General features: G+C 45.0%; 1 protein-coding gene across 9 annotated transcripts in view; it reads right to left on the bottom strand.

The window, feature by feature from the left end:
- Positions 1 to 18,880, bottom strand: part of DEPDC5 (DEP domain containing 5, GATOR1 subcomplex subunit) — a 76,933-nt gene that overhangs the window by 18,710 nt on the left and 39,343 nt on the right. For all 9 annotated transcript variants that reach the window (XM_068990043.1, XM_068990037.1, XM_068990039.1 and 6 more), the window contains 4 exons: positions 17,806 to 17,973; positions 9,179 to 9,398; positions 6,904 to 7,037; positions 1,195 to 1,303 (listed from right to left, as the gene is read on the bottom strand). In XM_068990043.1, the coding sequence (XP_068846144.1) occupies positions 1,195 to 1,303; positions 6,904 to 7,037; positions 9,179 to 9,398; positions 17,806 to 17,973 (631 nt within the window). The remainder of the gene's footprint in view (positions 1 to 1,194; positions 1,304 to 6,903; positions 7,038 to 9,178; positions 9,399 to 17,805; positions 17,974 to 18,880) is intronic.

The following is an 18,880-nucleotide window of genomic DNA, read 5'->3' as shown; positions in this document are numbered from 1 at the left end:
CAGCCTGTGAGTTGAGAGCTTTTCAAATTTTAAATGGTGGAGGAAGAGTCCACATGATAACCTGGGTCCTGCCTCTAAGCCCACAAAGACTAAAATATTTCTTAAGGTTTGCCGTCTCAGGTTTATGAATTCCCCAAGTTGCCTGCAGCCTCGGTTGCTATTTTTCTCGAGATTTTAATCCCTCCATCCTAGTCATCTAATTCTAGGAACTTATCCTGAAGAAATAATCAGAGATGTGATCAAATAATTGTGTGCAAGGCTGTTGCAGCATTATTTGAAATTGTGATACATTGCAGAATAATTATAAAAACCTTACGGAATGCTTACCAAAAACTATTTTTAAAAATCAGAAACCACATACATGTTGTTTTAAACAAATGACGGTCTAGTCACATGATGAAATATTATATAGTTTGTTTTTTTTAAATCATACTTTGGAGAAATAATGAGCCGGGGAAATCTTCATGATGTGGAAGAAAAATAAATCGGCAGATGGATATATAAGCTGGCCACAGTGTTGAAAAATAAAAAAATCTATTGAATCTGCTTCGTCTCCGAGTGAGAGAAACCAGATGAGGGAACGTGCGGCCACATGAGAACGATCTCAGGTTCTGAATTTCTGGGGAGAAGGAGCTGACAGAGTCGGACCTATTGGTCTTCGAGGACACGACAAGCCTGCCCTGTGGAGTTTTCGGCCGCTCTGCTGTACCCGCCAACCCCGTGCAGGGGCCAAAGTCCCAGGTTTTGGCTTCTGTGTCCCAGGACACCCCCGTCTGACTACTTCTCAGGAATCTATGCAGACTGATGGGCGTTCCGTTCACCAAAGACGGAGCTCTCCTGGAATCTGCTTCAGCCCTTTTCTATCCTCCCCCCGCCCACTCACACACCCACCCCATCCCTCCCCACCCTCGCCAGGGAGGGCTGAGGATGGAGCTGAAGGGCAACCAGAGGCCAGCGTCACAGCTCAAGCCAGAGCTTCAGTCTTGACTGACCCAGTTAACCTGACTGATTAATACACCTGCTTTCCAGGTAGTCAGCTTCCTTACAAGTCCCGCCATCAACACAGTGATGCGACCAAGGGTTCACCAACTCCTCAGCACACTTGGCTCGGGCTCCGAGGGCTGTGCGCTACCTTCCCCGGCGAGGCCCCGAGCGCACACGCCGGCCCCCTGCCCATCCGAGGGGCTCCTTTACCTTTCGCGGGCTGTCCACGTAGGAGGGAGTCATGGCCACAGCGCCGCTCTCGGCCGGCGCGGCGGAGCTCTTGATCCCGTGCGTCGCTGCCTGCTGCTCTCCCAGGCACCTGAGAGGAGGAAACACACACACAGGCGGTTCTGCTCAGGGCCCGGGGAAGGACCAGCGTCGGCCACGACGAGCCGGAGACTGCCCTGAGGCCGTCATCTCTGAAACACGCTTTTCCCTTTCTTTCGCCTCACACCTTGTGTGGTGCCCTTAATTTCATTCACTGTCCGGAATGATTGCCAGCTGCCACTGAAAATCAGAAAATAGCTCAATTTTAAAAGCATCTTGGTGGTCCAGTGGTTAAGATGCAGAGATGTGGGTTCAATCCCTTGTGGAGGAACTAAGATCCTGCACGTCACACAGTACAGCCAAAAATAAATGAAAATAAAAGTATCTTGGCACAGCTTAGGGTTTACATATTCTTTTGAAAAGGCAAGTGACAGGGTTTGAGTCACTCCATCCGTGAACACCATGCTTTCAACTCTCTGGGACAGAGCTTTTCCTCAGTTTTTATTAAATAGACTACCAGAAGCACACTCTGAAAATTAGGCCTGTGTTACTGTTGAGCACAACTAAACAGGGGGGACCATGTCAACTCTTTACACATTTTGAAGATTTGTTAATCTTGCGAATGCACACACTTAATCCCTTCTCACCGCCTAAAAAAAAAAAGCCACGTGCATAACAGGCATTATCTCAGACACAAGACAACTATGGTTTTCTTACGACATCTCCTCCCATCTTGGTTCTGGAGTCCATAGACGCCTACTTTGACATTTATATTTCTAAAATAAACCATGAATCATTGTAACTTAGGGCTTTCCAGGTGGCTCAGTGGTAAAGAATCCACCTGCCGTGGGAGATCTGGGTTTGATCCCTGGGTTGGGAAGATCCCCTGGAGGAGAGAATGGCTTCCCACTCCAGTATTCTTGACTGGAGAATCCCATGGACAGAGGAGCCTAGTAGGCTACAGTCCATTCAGTTCAGTTCAGTTCAGTTCAGTTGCTCACTCGTGTCCAACTCTTTGCGACCCCATGGACTGCAGTGCACCAGGCCTCCCTGTCCATCACCAACTCCCGGAGTTTACTCAAACTCATGTCCATCGAGTTGGTGAGGGGTCAGTCCACGGGGTCACAAAAAGAATCAGACATGACTTAACGACTAAACAATAACAAACTGTAACTCAAACGAGCCCGCAAATTAGACTTTTATTGTATCACTGACTCTTATTTGGTAAGTTCCAGGAGGCTCACATCCCAGTCTTAAATGCTCAGTTGTTACTGTGACATACCCTACTCGCCGTGGGCACTGTGAGGCCTAGACCCTTGTGTGGCCGCACTGCGCCGGGAGCTGCTGTGCTGTCTGGCGGCCCCCCAGCAGCCCTCCAGCGGGGCCCATGCCCCTCCCCAGGCTGCCCGGGGACAGTGAACCATCACCAAAGGGTGTAAACGCCTGGCCCTGGTCCAACTCGGCTCACTTCCAGGGGCAGACCAGAGGCATCAGCGGGCTTTCCTGCAGCGGGCCTCTCCCTCAGTCCTCTGCCCCCTCCCTCCCCTGGGAAACCAATTCGGGACGTTTCTCTCGTCTTAAATTCTGACATGTCTGTTACTGATGGGGAGGTGAACTCATATCGGAGATTAAAAACTGGTTTCCATAGTAACCTGCTATACTCTCTCTTTTTGGTTTTTATCATGGAAAATTTTCAAACCCATATGAAAATCCAGGATAATGTAATCAAACTCATGATCTACCTGGACCCCAGGATCATTTATGATGGAGCCAATCTTGTCCCATCTATAGCTACCCACTCCGATTATTTGGAAGCAAAACTCACATATGCTATTATTTCATCTATGAACACTTCAGTGTGTATTGCATCTCTAGAAGAAAATAAAGGAATAACAATCCCATCAACACACTTACATTTTTAAAAATTTTCTAGTATCATTATTTCTCTAATTGTCTCCAAAAAAACTTTTTACAGTGTGTTTGCTGGATACAGTGAAGGTCCCTACGCTGCAGTCAGTCATGTCTCTCGAGCATCCTTTGAGCCAGAAGCTCTTTTCATCTCTCCATATCCTGCAATTTATCTGTGGGAGAAAGGAGCCCACTGGTCTTGTAAATTTACCATCTGGATGTGCTCATCACATCCCTTTATTGTTTACCCAGCTCCTCTGCACCCAGCACTTCCTGAGAACTAGAAATTGTATCTAGGGGTTTGAGCATATTCAGGCGTGATGGGCAGGAACTTCTCCTCAAGTATGCTGTGCGCTTCTATTTGGAGGCCTCGGCGTCTGGCGATGTGAGCGGTCCCTGGTGACCTCTGCTAGACCCGTAAGCACATAGGAGCCCACACGTGGTAATGTTAGAGCGCTCCGTCTGGACCCATTAGCGTGAATACTGGAGAGACAGACACCTCCCCACACCAATCGCTTGGCTACTCTGAGGGGTGATTCATATACGCAGAGTTCAACTCTGCCTGAGCCCCGTACATCGTGCTGTCTCTGCATCACATCATGACGTGTTCCTCTGGGCCTCGTCCACACACACACACACTGGGATGTCCTCCTATGCTTCCTGGGAGCCGTGGCCATTTCCCTGGCTCTGCCCCAGGGTTCCCTCGTCTGATTCGGGTGACAACCCTCGTGTACTGAGCTGCCATCTACGTGCTGACCTATGGACCAGGGGTTGGGGATTCAGAGACACCTAGGACCTATCTTGCCCTTGGAGGCTCCTCAGCTCAGGGGAGGGGACGCCACCAAAAAAACCGCTATGCTGTGCACGCCCACACGAGACGCATGGGGCACACTGCCTTCTTCCCAGAGGCCATGACGACTGCCACATGGGCTCACGCCCTGCTCTGACTCCCTGATGTCAGTTTCTCTCCATCAGACAGAAGCCACAGAGCCCAGACTGCCCACAGCCCTTCTCCCGTGGCCCCTGCCTCCCACGAGAGCCTGACGCCACGTAAGCGCCTCCAGGCAAAGACTCAGGGGAACCGGGGGGAACCGGAGGAAACCGATACTCGTGATAAGATGGCAGGACTACAGGTGAAGCTTCTAAAGCTCTTCTTCATATTGATGCAACACAGTTTTCCATAATAAAACTGGATCTGCTTGGTGTAGCAAAAAATACAGAAAAGCACAAGGTAAAGAACACCACGAGAGCAAATATTACATAAAGGCCTGGCTCCCTCTGCTCGGCCTCCAGCTCTGAGAAGAGGCACCATGTCGCCCAGGAGCAGCCATCTGGGGGAAAATACATCTCGGGGCGCCCTGTTCTGCCTCCGGCTGTGGGGTCAGCTTAGCGCCTCCCACACATTAGGGGACACTGTCACCCCAAGACGTCCCTCCTCTTTCCATCTGAGCAGAAAGAGGCTCCATGGAGCGCTCGGAACAATGACTCACTGACACGTTAAAATAAGATTCCCCCACCCCCAGCTTCACACCCCTCCCAGCAACATATGTTCCTTGTTCTTTTTTTCCAGAGGGAAAGGTCTCCGATTAGCTAAGGAACAATCTGTAGCCAGAGTTGTGGGGTCTTTCCTGGGTCAGATTTTCTGGAGGCCCCAGCACCCTCAATCATGGGCCTGACCTATCCCAGCTTGGCCTGTCATCTGCCCGCCCCCAACCCCCCACCGTCACCCTGGCCACTCTCTTCCCTCCCCCCTGTATCCCTTTCTCTCTACCCTATCCTCGCCTCCGGCCTCTGTTGCCTCTCACCTCAACCAGTGAGGCCTCTGCCTCCTGAGCCCATCCACCAGGCCTTCCCATATGCAGGACCCATCTCTGCAAACACCGCTTCTGCCAAAGATGCTGCATGAATATTTCACGATATTAAGGAACTGCTGTGACTTCTTAGGTGAATTATGATATTACGGCTTTAAGAGTACTTATCTTTCAGAGATGCACACTGAAATCTTATAGAGGAAGAGATGAGCTGTCTGGGGTTTTATAAGAAATAAAAAGGAAGAGAAGTGGGATATAAATGAAACAAGACTGGCCCTGAGTTAACAATCATTAGAGCTGGGTGATGAGTAAATGGGGATTAATTATGTTAATCGTTTTTTTTTTTTAATGTTTGAAATTTTACATTAAAATAAAGAAACTTTCAAACGACCGCTCTTGCTATCGGAACAGCTTCGAGTCTGACTTCCCACGCTGTCTTTGCAGCTGTATCTCCCGCTGGGCCACAAGCTCACTCACATTACCTTCTGAAAGCTCAACATCTGTGGGCTCCTGCAGGCACGGCTCGGAAACCCCAGCCCACCGGACAGATGCCGGGGAGCACAGAGGAGACTTGATCTGGCTGGTAGGGTGGAGGGGGCGGGGTTAAGGCTTGTGGCAATGTTTTCTCCTTTTCCCCAAGTCCCACCTCCCCAGGAATAAATGCATCCCTTCCAACAAAGATATCTTAAATCCCACATCCCAAAGCAAGATGGGATCCTTCTGGGGTCCTGAGAGCTGCAGCGCCTGCTCTTCATGAAGGGACCACACACTCTAACGCCTAGAGAAGCTGGTCAGGTGGCGGACTGAGGGACCAAGTTAAGTGCAAGCACAGAGGATGCGCTGGCTCCACAGTGAACCAGGGCACAAGCCCGCCTAAAGTGCCAGCCCATCCACCGTGGCCAGGCTTGAATGGGGACCCAGTGCTAACCGAGTCTCCACTAGCTCAAGCAGAGCAAATGTTACTTATTACACGTAACATACCTTTGTATGACGTTGTCTATATTTTTCGTATAACCATGTATCATGTAGGTGTATGTTAGCTATTTTCTCATATAGGAATTCACTAAGAAATTAAGATTTTTTTAAAGGTTTCTTGGGTTTTTTTTTTTTTTTTTTTTACTATTTATTTATTTATTTATTTTGGCTGTGCAGCACGTGTGATCTTAGTTTCCCAATGAGGGACTGAATCCATGCCGCTGGCAGTGGAAGCACTAAGTTTTAACCACTGGACCTCCAGGCCCCAGAAGTCAAGGTTCTTATATGAACTCTTCAAACAAACAAACAAAAAAACTGGCTCAAATATTCTAAAAATATTCTGTGTTTTTTGGGCAGAGAAACTACTCTTTAATGGTGGCTATGTGTCATTGTAAGTTTATCTATACCCATGGACAGAAGAGCCTGGTGGGCTACAGTCCATGGGATTGCAAAGAGTCAGACACGAATTATGACCAGACTAAACCACCACCACACCCACAGAATGTGCAACACCAAGAGTGAAGCTCGATGCAAATAAACGGGGCACTCTGGGCCCATCAGTTGCACCAAACGGGCTGCTCAGTGAGGGACATGGATGCTGTGTGGGGAAGGCTGTATATGGGGCCCCTCTGTACCTTCTGCTCAATTGTGCCTTGAACCTAAAACTGAATTAAAAACAGAAAAGTCTATTAAAAATAAAGACAAAAAAAAATCAACCAACAACAACCAAAAAAACAACATTGTGGACCAAACCAATTGTACCTGTATTTCAAATCAAGCTCCAGACGTCAAGTTTATAAATTCTGGCCTATTTCATCACATTCAACACTTACCACGTACGAACCTCTCTTTTCACCTGCCTGTCGTTTGTCAGTTACTGGCTCCTTGGCAGACGGCACCATTTCACTGCACTCGGGCCTGCGGGGCACGGAGGTGTCTCCCTCCACTGGGCACTTACTTCTGACTAGCCTCCATCTCCAGCAGGGCAGACAGAGCTGAGGTTCCCTTCTTCCCAACTGGGGGTCCGGCCGACTCGAGGGAGTGAGTGGGGATGGGCCCAGCCATCTGCAAGCCTTTCATGGCGGCCCCTTTCTAGAGTGGAGAGAAGGAAACAGGCCATCAGATGCTGCTGTGTCCGCTGTGCCTCAGGTTCTGGGAATCCATCAGTACAGTCCAGGAGGATGAGACCCAGGAGCCGGAAATGCCAGGAAACAGCATTTTACTCAAACCAAAAGTCCCAAGGAGCTGTCAGGCTCAAAACAAACTGCCTCCTTGAGGCGGTTTACTTACATTTTACTCTTATCACAGTTTGAGGAAGTAAACAATGTAACATCTACATTATAGAAAAAGAAACTAAGTCTCAGAAAAGTGAAGTTCAGTTCAGTTCAGTCACTCAGTCCTGTCCAACTCTTTGCAGCCCCGTGAACTGCAGCACGCCAGGCCTCCCTGTCCATCACCAACTCCTGGAGTCAACCCAAATCCATGTCCATCGAGTCAGTGATGCCATCCAGCCATCTCATCCTCTGTCGTCCCCTTCTACTCCTGCCCTCAATCTTTCCCAGCATTAGGGTCTTTTCCAACGTGTCATCTCTTCACTTCAGGTAGCCAAAGGATTGGAGCTTCAGCTTCAGCATCAGTCCTACCAAAGAACACCCAGGACTGATCTCCTTTAGGATGGACTGGTTGGATCTCCTTGCAGTCCAAGGGACTCTCAAGAATCTTCTCCAACACCACAGTTCAAAAGCATCAATTCTTCGGCACTCAACTTTCTTTAAAGTCCAATTCTCACATCCATGACTACTGGAAAAACCATAGCCTTGACTAGATGGACATTCGTTGGCAAAGTAATGTCTCTGCTTTTGAATATGCTGTCTAGATTGGTCATAACTTTCCTTCCAAGGAGTAAGCGTCTTCTAATTTCATGGTTGCAATCACCATCTGCAGTGATTTTGGAGCCCCAAAAAATAAAGTCTGACACTCTTTCCACTGTTTCCCCATCTATTTCCCATGAAGTGATGGGACCGGATGCCATGATCTTCGTTTTCTGAATGTTGAGCTTTAAGTCAACTTTTTAATTCTCCTCTTTCACTTTCATCAAGAGGCTTTTTAGTTCCTCTTCACTTTCTGCCATAAGGGTAGTGTCATCTGCATATCTGAGGTTATTGCTATTTCTCCCAGCAATCTTGATTTCAGCTTGTGCTTCTTCCAGCCCAGCATTGCTCATGATGTACTCTGCATATGAGTTAAATAAGCAGGGTGGCAATATACAGCCTTGACGTACTCCTTTTCCTATTTGGAACCAGTCTGTTGTTCCATGTCCAGTTGACTGACTCCAAAACCAAGGTTCTTTCCACTACACAGCTCTCCTGGAAATGCTGCTGTGTACAGAAGACAGCTGAACTTGAGGTTAAAAACAAAAAGTAAAAACACGACTGATGATGAAACACTGCTCAGCAATGGAAAAGAATGAACTGTGGAGTCAAGCGACAAGTTAGATGAATCCCAAAGGTGTTATGCTGAGGGGAAGAATACAGGCTGGAAAGACTATGTGCTGTATGATTCCATTCATAGGACATTTGGAAAAGACAGCTGTAGAGTGATGGGGAACAGACCAGTGTCCCCCAGGTTGGAGATGGAGGGACAGTGTGCCTCTGAAGGTGCTGGGAGAGCTCTCCTTGGAGCGACGGAACTATTCTGTGTCCTGACCATGGTGGTGATGGTGGTGACACGAAGCTATACCTTCATAAAACTCAGAGACCTGTGTACACTGACACACAGGCGTGCAGAGGGGCCAAACCATCCCAGATCAGCCCTTTGTTGGCTGGGTGTCCTCAGACACATCCTCCCATCACCCCTACAAGCCTCAGCATCCTCAATGGGGAGTGAGTCACTGAAAGGAGGCCCACGGGTGCCGGAAAACTCTACAAGTGCCTGAAGTGACGTGGCTGCTGTAGAGCAATCCGGCACCATGGCACGCAGGCAGCTGTGCCTGATGCTGGGAACCCCGCAGGGAGCTCCTGGAGGGCTTTGTCTTCGGGTGGAGAGCTCTCCCCCGCTTCCCCCACCACCAACCACTTCATCCTGCACTGAGGGGGAACCCACTCTGCTGGACTGAAGATAAGCCCTGGGTGGCTGTGGGGTAAAGAATTGGCTGGGAGGGGCCGCCGCCACGAGAGGAGGCGGTCCCTGCAGCCCACACGCGGCGCAGCCCGCGAGGGGCCCCGGGGCCTCACCCGCATCATGCGGTCCGAGCGGTGCCGCCGGCGGATGCGGTTCAGGCCCTCCACGAAGCGGATGAAGCCGTCCAGGAGCTGCCACTCCTCCTCGTCGGCCCGCGGCCGGTCCCCGTAGATGTCGCAGTGGGCCTCTCCCTCTGTGATACGCTTGGTGGCGGTGACACAGGCTGGCAGCAGCAGGAAGCGGGTCCTCCAGAACTTCAGGGACTCGATTAAGCTGCGGAGGGATACGGGAAAGGAGGCGGAGGTGCGGCCAGGCCGGTGATAGAAGCAGCTCCAGCGAGGTGCATCCATCTCAGCACCCCCCCACCCCCCCTCCAGAGTGGGCTGTGGAGGGTCCTTCTGCCTGGGAGCACGTGCCCATCTGAGGTTGCAGGCTCCAACGGAAGACCTCCAAGGCTGCTCTTCCCTTCTACCCCAGAGACGCTGGAATGCTTCTGTGCACCCAGGCCGTGTCACGGCAGCCTTTTATCATCACAACCATAAATCACGCATAAAAATGAAAAGTTAGATCTCACTTTAGGGAAGCTCCACGTTTACACCGGAACGCCGGCATTCCACAAGATAAAACGAAACCCTCAATTCCTCAGGAGTCACGCCTCCAAAAGAGCGCCTGGGAGGCCTGTGCAGTACAGTGCTGTATAGATGGAGAAGTCTAGAGGCTACTGTAAAAATAAACCTGAAGACCAGAAGCAGGAGGCTTAAATCCAAAGCCTGAAAACATTAGAGAACTCTTGAATTCAGGGAACATTAAGCAATAGGAGCTCATCAAATGCCTTCATACCTACACTGAAACCAAGCTCCACCCAAGGGCCAACAAGTTCCAAAACAAGACATACCACTCAAATTCTCCAGCAACACAGGAACACTCCCCTGAGCTTCAATATACAGGCAGCTCAAAATTATTCCAAAACCTTTGATGTCTCATAACCCATTACTGGTCACTCCACTGCACTCCAGAGAGAAGAAACCCAGCTCCACCCACCAGAACTCCAACACAAGCCTCCCTAACCAGGAAACCTTGACAAGCCACTGATAGAACCCCACCCACAGTGAGGAAGCTCCATAATAAAGAGAACTCCACAAATTACCAGAATATAAAAAGACCACCCCAAACGCAGCAATATAACCAAGATGAAGAGACAGAGGAATACTCAGCAGGTAAAGGAACAGGAGAGTTGCCCACCAAACCAAACAAAAGAGGAAGAAGTAGGGAATCTACCTGAGAAGGAATTCCGAATATTGATAGTGAAAATGATCCAAAATCTTGAAATCAAAATGGAATCACAGATAAATAGCCTAGATAAAAGGATTGAGAAGATGCAAGAAAGGTTTAACAAGGACCTAGAAAAAATAAAAAAGAGTCAAAATATAATGAATAATGCAATAAATGAGATCAGAAACACTCTGGAGGCAACAAATAGTAGAATAACGGAGGCAGAAGATAGGATTAGTGAAATAGAAGATAGAATGGTAGAAATAAATGAATCAGAGAGGAAACAAGAAAAACGAATTAAAAGAAATGAGGACAATCTCAGAGACCTCCAGGACAATATGAAACGCGCCAACATTCGAATTATAGGAGTCCCAGAAGAAGAAGACAGAAAGAAAGACCATGAGAAAATCCTTGAGGAGATAATAGTTGAAAACTTCCCTAAAATGGGGAAGGAAATAATCACCCAAGTCCAAGAAACACAGAGAGTTCCAAATAGGATAAACCCAAGGCGAAACACCCCAAGACACATATTAATTAAATTAACAAAGATCAAACACAAAGAACAAATATTAAAAGCAGCAAGGGAAAAACAACAAATAACACACAAGGGGATTCCCATAAGGATAACAGCTGATCTTTTGATAGAAACTCTTCAGGCCAGGAGGGAATGGCAAGACATACTTAAAGTGATGAAAGACAATAACCTACCGCCCAGATTACTGTACCCAGCAAGGATCTCATTCAAATACGAAGGAGAAATCAAAAGCTTTACAGACAAGCAAAAGCTGAGAGAATTCAGCACCACCAAACCAGCTCTCCAACAAATTCTAAAGGATATTCTCTAGACAGGAAACACGAAAAGGGTGTATAAACCCGAACCCAAAACAATAAAGTAAATGGTAACTGGATCATACTTATCAATAATTACCTTAAACGTAAATGGGTTGAATGCCCCAACCAAAAGGCAAAGACTGGCCGAATGGATACAAAAACAAGACCCCTCTATATGCTGCTTACAAGAGACCCACCTCAAAACAAGGGACACATACAGACTGAAAGTGAAGGGCTGGAAAAAGATATACCACGCAAATAGAGACCAAAAGAAAGCAGGAGTGGCAATACTCATTTCTGATAAAATAGACTTTAAAACAAAGGCTGTGAAAAGAGACAAAGAAGGCCACTACATAATGATCAAAGGATCAATCCAAGAAGAAGAGATAACAATTATAAATATATATGCACCCAATATAGGAGCACCGCAATATGTAAGACAAATGCTAACAAGTATGAAAGGGGAAATCAACAATAACACAATAATAGTGGGAGACTTTAATACCCCACTCACACCTATGGACAGATCAACTAAACAGAAAATTAACAAAGAAACGCAAACTTTAAATGATACATTAGACCAGTTAGACCTAATTGATATCTATAGGACATTTCACCCCAAAATAATGAATTTCACCTTTTTTTCAAGTGCTCATGGAACCTTCTCCAGGATAGATCACATCCTGGGCCATAAATCTAAACTTGATAAATTCAAAAAAATCGAAATCATTCCAAGCATCTTTTCTGACCATAATGCATTAAGATTAGATCTCAATTACAGGAGAAAAACTACTAAAAATTCCAACATATGGAGGTTGAACAACACACTTCTGAATAACCAAAAAATCACAGAAGAAATCAAAAAAGAAATCAAAATATGCATAGAAACTAATGAAAATGAAAACACAACAACCCAAAACCTGTGGGACACTATAAAAGCAGTGCTAAGAGGAAAGTTCATAGCAATACAGGCATACCTCAAGAAACAAGAAAAAAGTCAAATAAATAACCTAACTCTACAACTAAAGCAACTAGAAAAGGAAGAATTGGAGAACCCGAGTTAGTAGAAGGAAAGAAATCTTAAAAATTAGGACAGGAATTAATGCTAAAGAAACAAAAGAGACCATAGCAAAAAATCAACAAGGCCAAAAGCTGGTTCTTCGAAAGGATAAATAAAATTGACAAACCACTAGCCAGACTCATCAAGAAGCAAAGAGAGAAAAATCAAATCAATAAAATTAGAAATGAAAATGGAGAGATCACAACAGACAACACAGAAATCCAAAGGATCATAAGAGACTGCTATCAGCAGTTGTATGCCAATAAAATGGACAACGTGGAAGAAATGGACAAATTCTTAGAAAAGTACAATTTTCCAAAACTGAACCAGAAAGAAATAGAAAATCTTAACAGACCCATCACAAGCACAGAAATTGAAACTGTAATCAGAAATCTTCCAGCAAACAAAAGCCCAGGTCCAGACGGCTTCACAGCTGAATTCTACCAAAAATGTAGAGAAGAGCTAACACCCATCCTACTCAAACTCTTCCAGAAAATTGCAGAGGAAGGTAAACTTCCAAACTCATTCTATGAGGCCACCATCACCCTAATACCAAAACCTGACAAAGATGTCACAAAAAAAGAAAACTACAGGCCAATATCACTGATGAACATAGATGCAAAAATCCTCAACAAAATTCTAGCAATCAGAATCCAACAACACATTAAAAAGATCATACACCATGACCAAGTGGGCTTTATCCCAGGGATGCAAGGATTCTTCAATATCCGCAAATCAATCAATGTAATTCACCACATTAACAAATTGAAAAATAAAAACCATATGATTATCTCAATAGATGCAGAGAAGGCCTTTGACAAAATTCAACATCCATTTATGATAAAAACTCTCCAGAAAGCAGGAATAGAAGGAACATACCTCAACATAATAAAAGCTATATATGACAAACCCACAGCAAACATTATCCTCAATGGTGAAAAATTGAAAGCATTTCCCCTAAAGTCAGGAACAAGACAAGGGTGTCCACTTTCACCGCTACTATTCAACATAGTTCTGGAAGTTTTGGCCACAGCAATCAGAGCAGAAAAAGAAACAAATGGAATCCAAATTGGAAAAGAAGAAGTAAAACTCTCACTGTTTGCAGATTACATGATCCTCTACATGGAAAACCCTAAAGACTCCACCAGAAAATTACTAGAGCTAATCAATGAATATAGTAAAGTTGCAGGATATAAAATCAACACACAGAAATCCTTTGCATTCCTATACACTAATAATGAGAAAGTAGAAAAATTAAGGAAACAATTCCATTCACCATTGCAACGAAAAGAATAAAATACCTAGGAATATATCTACCCAAAGAAACTAAAGACCTATATATAGAAAACTATAAAACACTGATGAAAGAAATCAAAGAGGACACTAATAGATGGAGAAATATACCATGTTCATGGATCGGAAGAATCAATATAGTGAAAATGAGTATACTACCCAAAGCAATTTACAAATACAATGCAATCCCTATCAAGCTACCAGCCATATTTTTCACAGAACTAGAACAAATAATTTCAAGATTTGTATGGAAATACAAAAAACCTCGAATTGCCAAAGCAATCTTGAGAAAGAAGAATGGAACTGGAGGAATCAACTTGCCTGACTTCAGGCTCTACTACAAAGCCACAGTCATCAAAACAGCATGGTACTGGCACAAAGACAGACATATAGATCAATGGAACAAAATAGAAAGCCCAGAGATAAATCCACACACATATGGACACCTTATCTTTGACAAAGGAGGCAAGAATATACAATGGAGTAAAGACAATCTCTTTAACAAGTGGTGCTGGGAAAACTGGTCAACCACTCGTAAAAGAATGAAACTAGATAACTTTCTAACACCGCACACAAAAATAAACTCAAAATGGATTAAAGATCTAAATGTAAGACCAGAAACTATAAAACTCCTAGAGGAGAACATAGGCAAAACACTCTCAGACATAAATCACAGCAGGATCCTCTGTGATCCACCTCCCAGAATTCTGGAAATAAAAGCAAAAATAAACAACTGGAATCTAATTAAAATTAAAAGCTTCTGCACAACAAAGGAAAATATAAGCAAGGTGAAAAGACAGCCTTCTGAATGGGAGAAAATAATAGCAAATGAAGCAACTGACAAACAACTAATCTCAAAAATATACAAGCAACTTATGCAGCTCAATTCCAGAAAAATAAACGACCCAATCAAAAAATGGGCCAAAGAACTAAATAGACATTTCTCCAAAGAAGACATACGGATGGCTAACAAACACATGAAAAGATGCTCAACATCACTCATTATCAGAGAAATGCAAATCAAAACCACAATGAGGTACCACTTCACACCAGTCAGAATGGCTGCGATCCAAAAATCTGCAAGCAATAAATGCTGGAGAGGGTGTGGAGAAAAGGGAACCCTCCTACACTGTTGGTGGGAATGCAAACTAGTACAGCCACTATGGAGAACAGTGTGGAGATTCCTTAAAAAATTGCAAATAGAACTACCTTATGACCCAGCAATCCCACTGCTGGGCATACACACCGAGGAAACCAGAATTGAAAGAGACACGTGTACCCCAATGTTCATCGCAGCACTGTTTATAATAGCCAGGACATGGAAACAACCTAGATGTCCATCAGCAGATGAATGGATAAGAAAGCTGTGGTACATATACACAATGGAGTATTACTCAGCCGTTAAAAAGAATTCATTTGAATCAGTTCTGATGAGATGGATGAAACTGGAGCCGATTATACAGAGTGAAGTAAGCCAGAAAGAAAAACACCAATACAGTATACTAACACATATATATAGAATTTAGAAAGATGGCAATGATGACCCTGTATGCAAGACAGGAAAAAAGACACAGCTGTGTATAACGGACTTTTGGACTCAGAGGGAGAGGGAGAGGGTGGGATGATTTGGGAGAATGGCATTCTATCATGTATACTATCATGTAAGAATTGAATCGCCAGTCCATGTCTGACGCAGGATACAGCATGCTTGGGGCTGGTGCATGGGGATGACCCACAGAGATGTTATGGGGAGGGAGGTGGGAGGGGGGTTCATGTTTGGGAACACATGTAAGAATTAAAGATTTTAAAATTTAAAAAAAATAAATAAATAAAAATAAAAGGACTTCCAAAAAATAAATAAAAAAATAAAGGTGACTTCCTTAAAGAAAAAAAAAAATGAAAAGTTAAAAACAAGACATCGGAAAGCTTTCTATGTAGAGAATGCATATACAACACAGTCCTACTGCACGGCACAGAGAACTAGATTCAGCAGCCTGTGATCATGAAAGAGAATGAAAGACTAGCCAGGACAGGGAAGCAACCTAGGTGTCCGTCCGCAGAGGAACGGATACAAGAAGCTGTGGTACAGATACACAATGGAGTATTACTCAGCCATTAAAAAGAATGCATTTGAATCAGTTCCAATGAGGTGGATGAAACTGGAGCCTGTTACACAGAGTGAAGTAAGTCAGAAAGAAAAACACCAATACCGTATACGAACGCATATATATCGAATTTAGAAAGATGGTAACAATGACCCTATATCTGAGATAGCAAAAGAGACAGAGATGTGTAGAACAGTGTTTTGGACTCTGGGAGAAGGCAAGGGTGGGATAATTTGAGAGAACAGCACTGAAACATGTATATTATCCTATGTGAAACAGATCACCAGTCCAGGTTTGATGCAGGAAGCAGGGCACTCAAGGCTGGTGCACTGGGATGACCCTGAGGGATGGGATGGGGAGGGAGGTGGGAGTGGAGTTCAGGATGGGGATCACATGTATACCCATGGCTGAGTCATGCGAATATATGGCAAAACCCACAATACTGTAAAGTAATTAGCCTCCAATTAAAAAAAAAATACTGCCATTACTGCGACATGGATGAACCTAGATATTATCACAATGAGTGGAGTAAGTCAGAGAAGGACAAAGATCATATGATATCACCTAAATGTGGGATCTGAAAGAATGGCACAAATGAGCAAAACAGAAATTGAATCACAGACATAGAAAACAAACTTAACCAGTTACCAAGGAGGAAAGAGAGTGGGGAGAAACAAACTGGGAGCCTGGGGTCGACATATACACACTGCTGCTGCTGCTGCTGCTGCTAAGTCGCTTCAGTCGTGTCCAATTCTGTGCAACCCCATAGACGGCAGCCCACCAGGCTCCCCCGTCCCTGGGATTCTCCAGGCAAGAACACTGGAGTGGGTTGCCACTTCCTTCTCCAATGCATGAAAGTGAAAAGTGAAAGTGAAGTCGCTCAGTCGTGCCCAACTCTTAGCGACCCCATGGACTGCAGCTAAATAGGGCTTCCCTGGTGGCTCAGTGGGTAAAGAATCTGCCTGTAATGCAGGAGGCCCGGGTTCAATCCCTGGGCCGGGACTATCCCCTGGAAAAGGAAATGGCAACCCACTCCAGTATTCTTGACTGGGAAATCCCACAGACAGAGGAGCCTGGCAGGCTACAGACCACGGGGTTGCAAAGAGTCAGACATGACTGAGAGACTAAAGCACCACGTATAAGACAGACAGCGAGTAAGAGCCTACTGCACAGCACGAGGAATCCCACTCAGGACTTTGTGACGATCTGTATGAGACAAGAATCTAAGAAAGGGCAGGCGTATGTACATGTATAACCGGTTCACTTTGCTGGATACCTGAAACTAACACAGCACGATAAACCAACTATACTCCAATTTAAAAAAAAAGGAAAAAGTGTACATTTACACGAAACCGTCACACTGAACACCTTACATATATAGTACTTTTGTCAATTCTACTTCAATAAAGCTGAAAAAAGACTTCTAAAAATCCTAGGATAAACCATGGAGGAGGGGCTTCTCTGGTGGCTCAGATGGTAAAGAATCTGTCTGCAATACAGGCGACCCAGGTTCGATTCCTGGGTGGGGAAGATCCCCTGGAGAAAGGAATGGCAACCTACTTCAGTATTCTAGGAGCCTGGTGGGCTACAGTCCAAGGGTTGCAAAGAGTCAGACACAACTGAGTGACTACACTTTCACTTTCACAAGATAAACCATAATGGAAAAGAACATTAAAAAAAGAAAGTACATATATAACTGAACCACTTTGCTGTATAGCAGAAATTAACATGACATTATAAATCTGCTATACCTCAATTAAAAAAAAAAAGTTACAAGCAGTCAGGAAGATATGAAGAGCACGGACATCTCACCAAAGGGCACATCTCCACCAGGGTTTTTTGCTGTTTGTTGTTCCATGTGGTAAAATACATGTAACAACATTTACCGTTATAAGGAGCTTTACGGGCACATTCAGTGGCACTCAGTACATTCACACTGCTGTGTGGTCGTCCCCGTCCATCTCATCACTGAGTTTTTAACCCAATCCAGATGTGTTTTTCCCTCCATTTTTTTTCCCCTAAAAATGTCCTCATTTTACAATTGGAGGAAGGACAGAGGCATTAAATTACAGACATGTGGCAGGCCACGATGGTAGGAAGCCAACTCGGGCTCTCTGACCTGAAGTCCTCGGAGCCGGCAGAGCAGATGTACTGATCTAAGTAATTCCACTTGTACTCCTCCAGTCGCTCATGTGAGAATTCCACCCAACAGGAGACGAACTCTGAATCGGAGTGGGAGGGGCAGAGGCTGTAGGTGTAGTGGATCTGGGCAGACTCGTACGGGTACCTGAAAGACAAAGGTCCAGACAAGGATATCCGCCAACCCTCCTGTACCTTTTCCTTCTCAATATACTTGGCATTCAACCACAGTAACCAACTCATCTCAGGGGACTGGTAATGGAGATGTCTCAGTTTTTAAACCAGAAAATCATCTACTTCTGCTGTATTGATTATGTCAAAGCCTTCAGCTGTGTAGATCACAACAAACTGTAGAAAATTCTTCAGCAGATGGGAATACCAGACCACTTGATCTGCCTCCTGAGAAATCTGTATGCAGGTTACGACGGGGACCTGAAGCAACAGATAGAACTGGACCTGGAACAACAGACTGGTTCCAAATTGGGAAAGGAGTATGTCAAGGCTGTATATTGTCACCCTGCTTATTTAACTTATATGCAGAGTACATCATGAGAAACGCTGGGCTGGATGAAGCATGAGCTGAAATCAAGATTGCCAGGAGAAATATCAATAACTTCAGATACACAGATGACACCACCCTTATGGCAGAAAGTGAAGAAGAGCTAAAGAGCCTCTTGATGAAAGAGAAAGAGGAGAGTGAAAAAGCTGGATTAAAACTCAACATTCAGAAAATGAATGGCATCCAGTCCCATCACTTCACGGAAACAGATGGAGTAACAATGGAAACAGTAAGAGACTTTATTTTTTTGGACTCCAAAATCACTGCAGATGGTGACTGTAGCCATGAACTTAAAAGAAGTTTGCTCCTTGGAAGAAAAGCTATGACCAACCTAGACAGCATATTAAAAAGTAGACATTACTTTCCTGACAAAAGTCCATCTAGTCAAGCTATGGTTTTTCCAGTAGTCATGTATGAATGTGAGAGTTGGACTATAAAGAAAGCTGAGCACCAAGGAATTGATGCTTTTGAAGTGTAGTGTTGGAGAAGACTCTTG

Source organism: Capricornis sumatraensis, chromosome 17 (assembly GCF_032405125.1).
Source record: "Capricornis sumatraensis isolate serow.1 chromosome 17, serow.2, whole genome shotgun sequence".
NCBI classification, from domain to species: Eukaryota; Metazoa; Chordata; class Mammalia; order Artiodactyla; family Bovidae; genus Capricornis; species Capricornis sumatraensis.
This window is presented reverse-complemented; position numbering and strand designations above follow the sequence as displayed.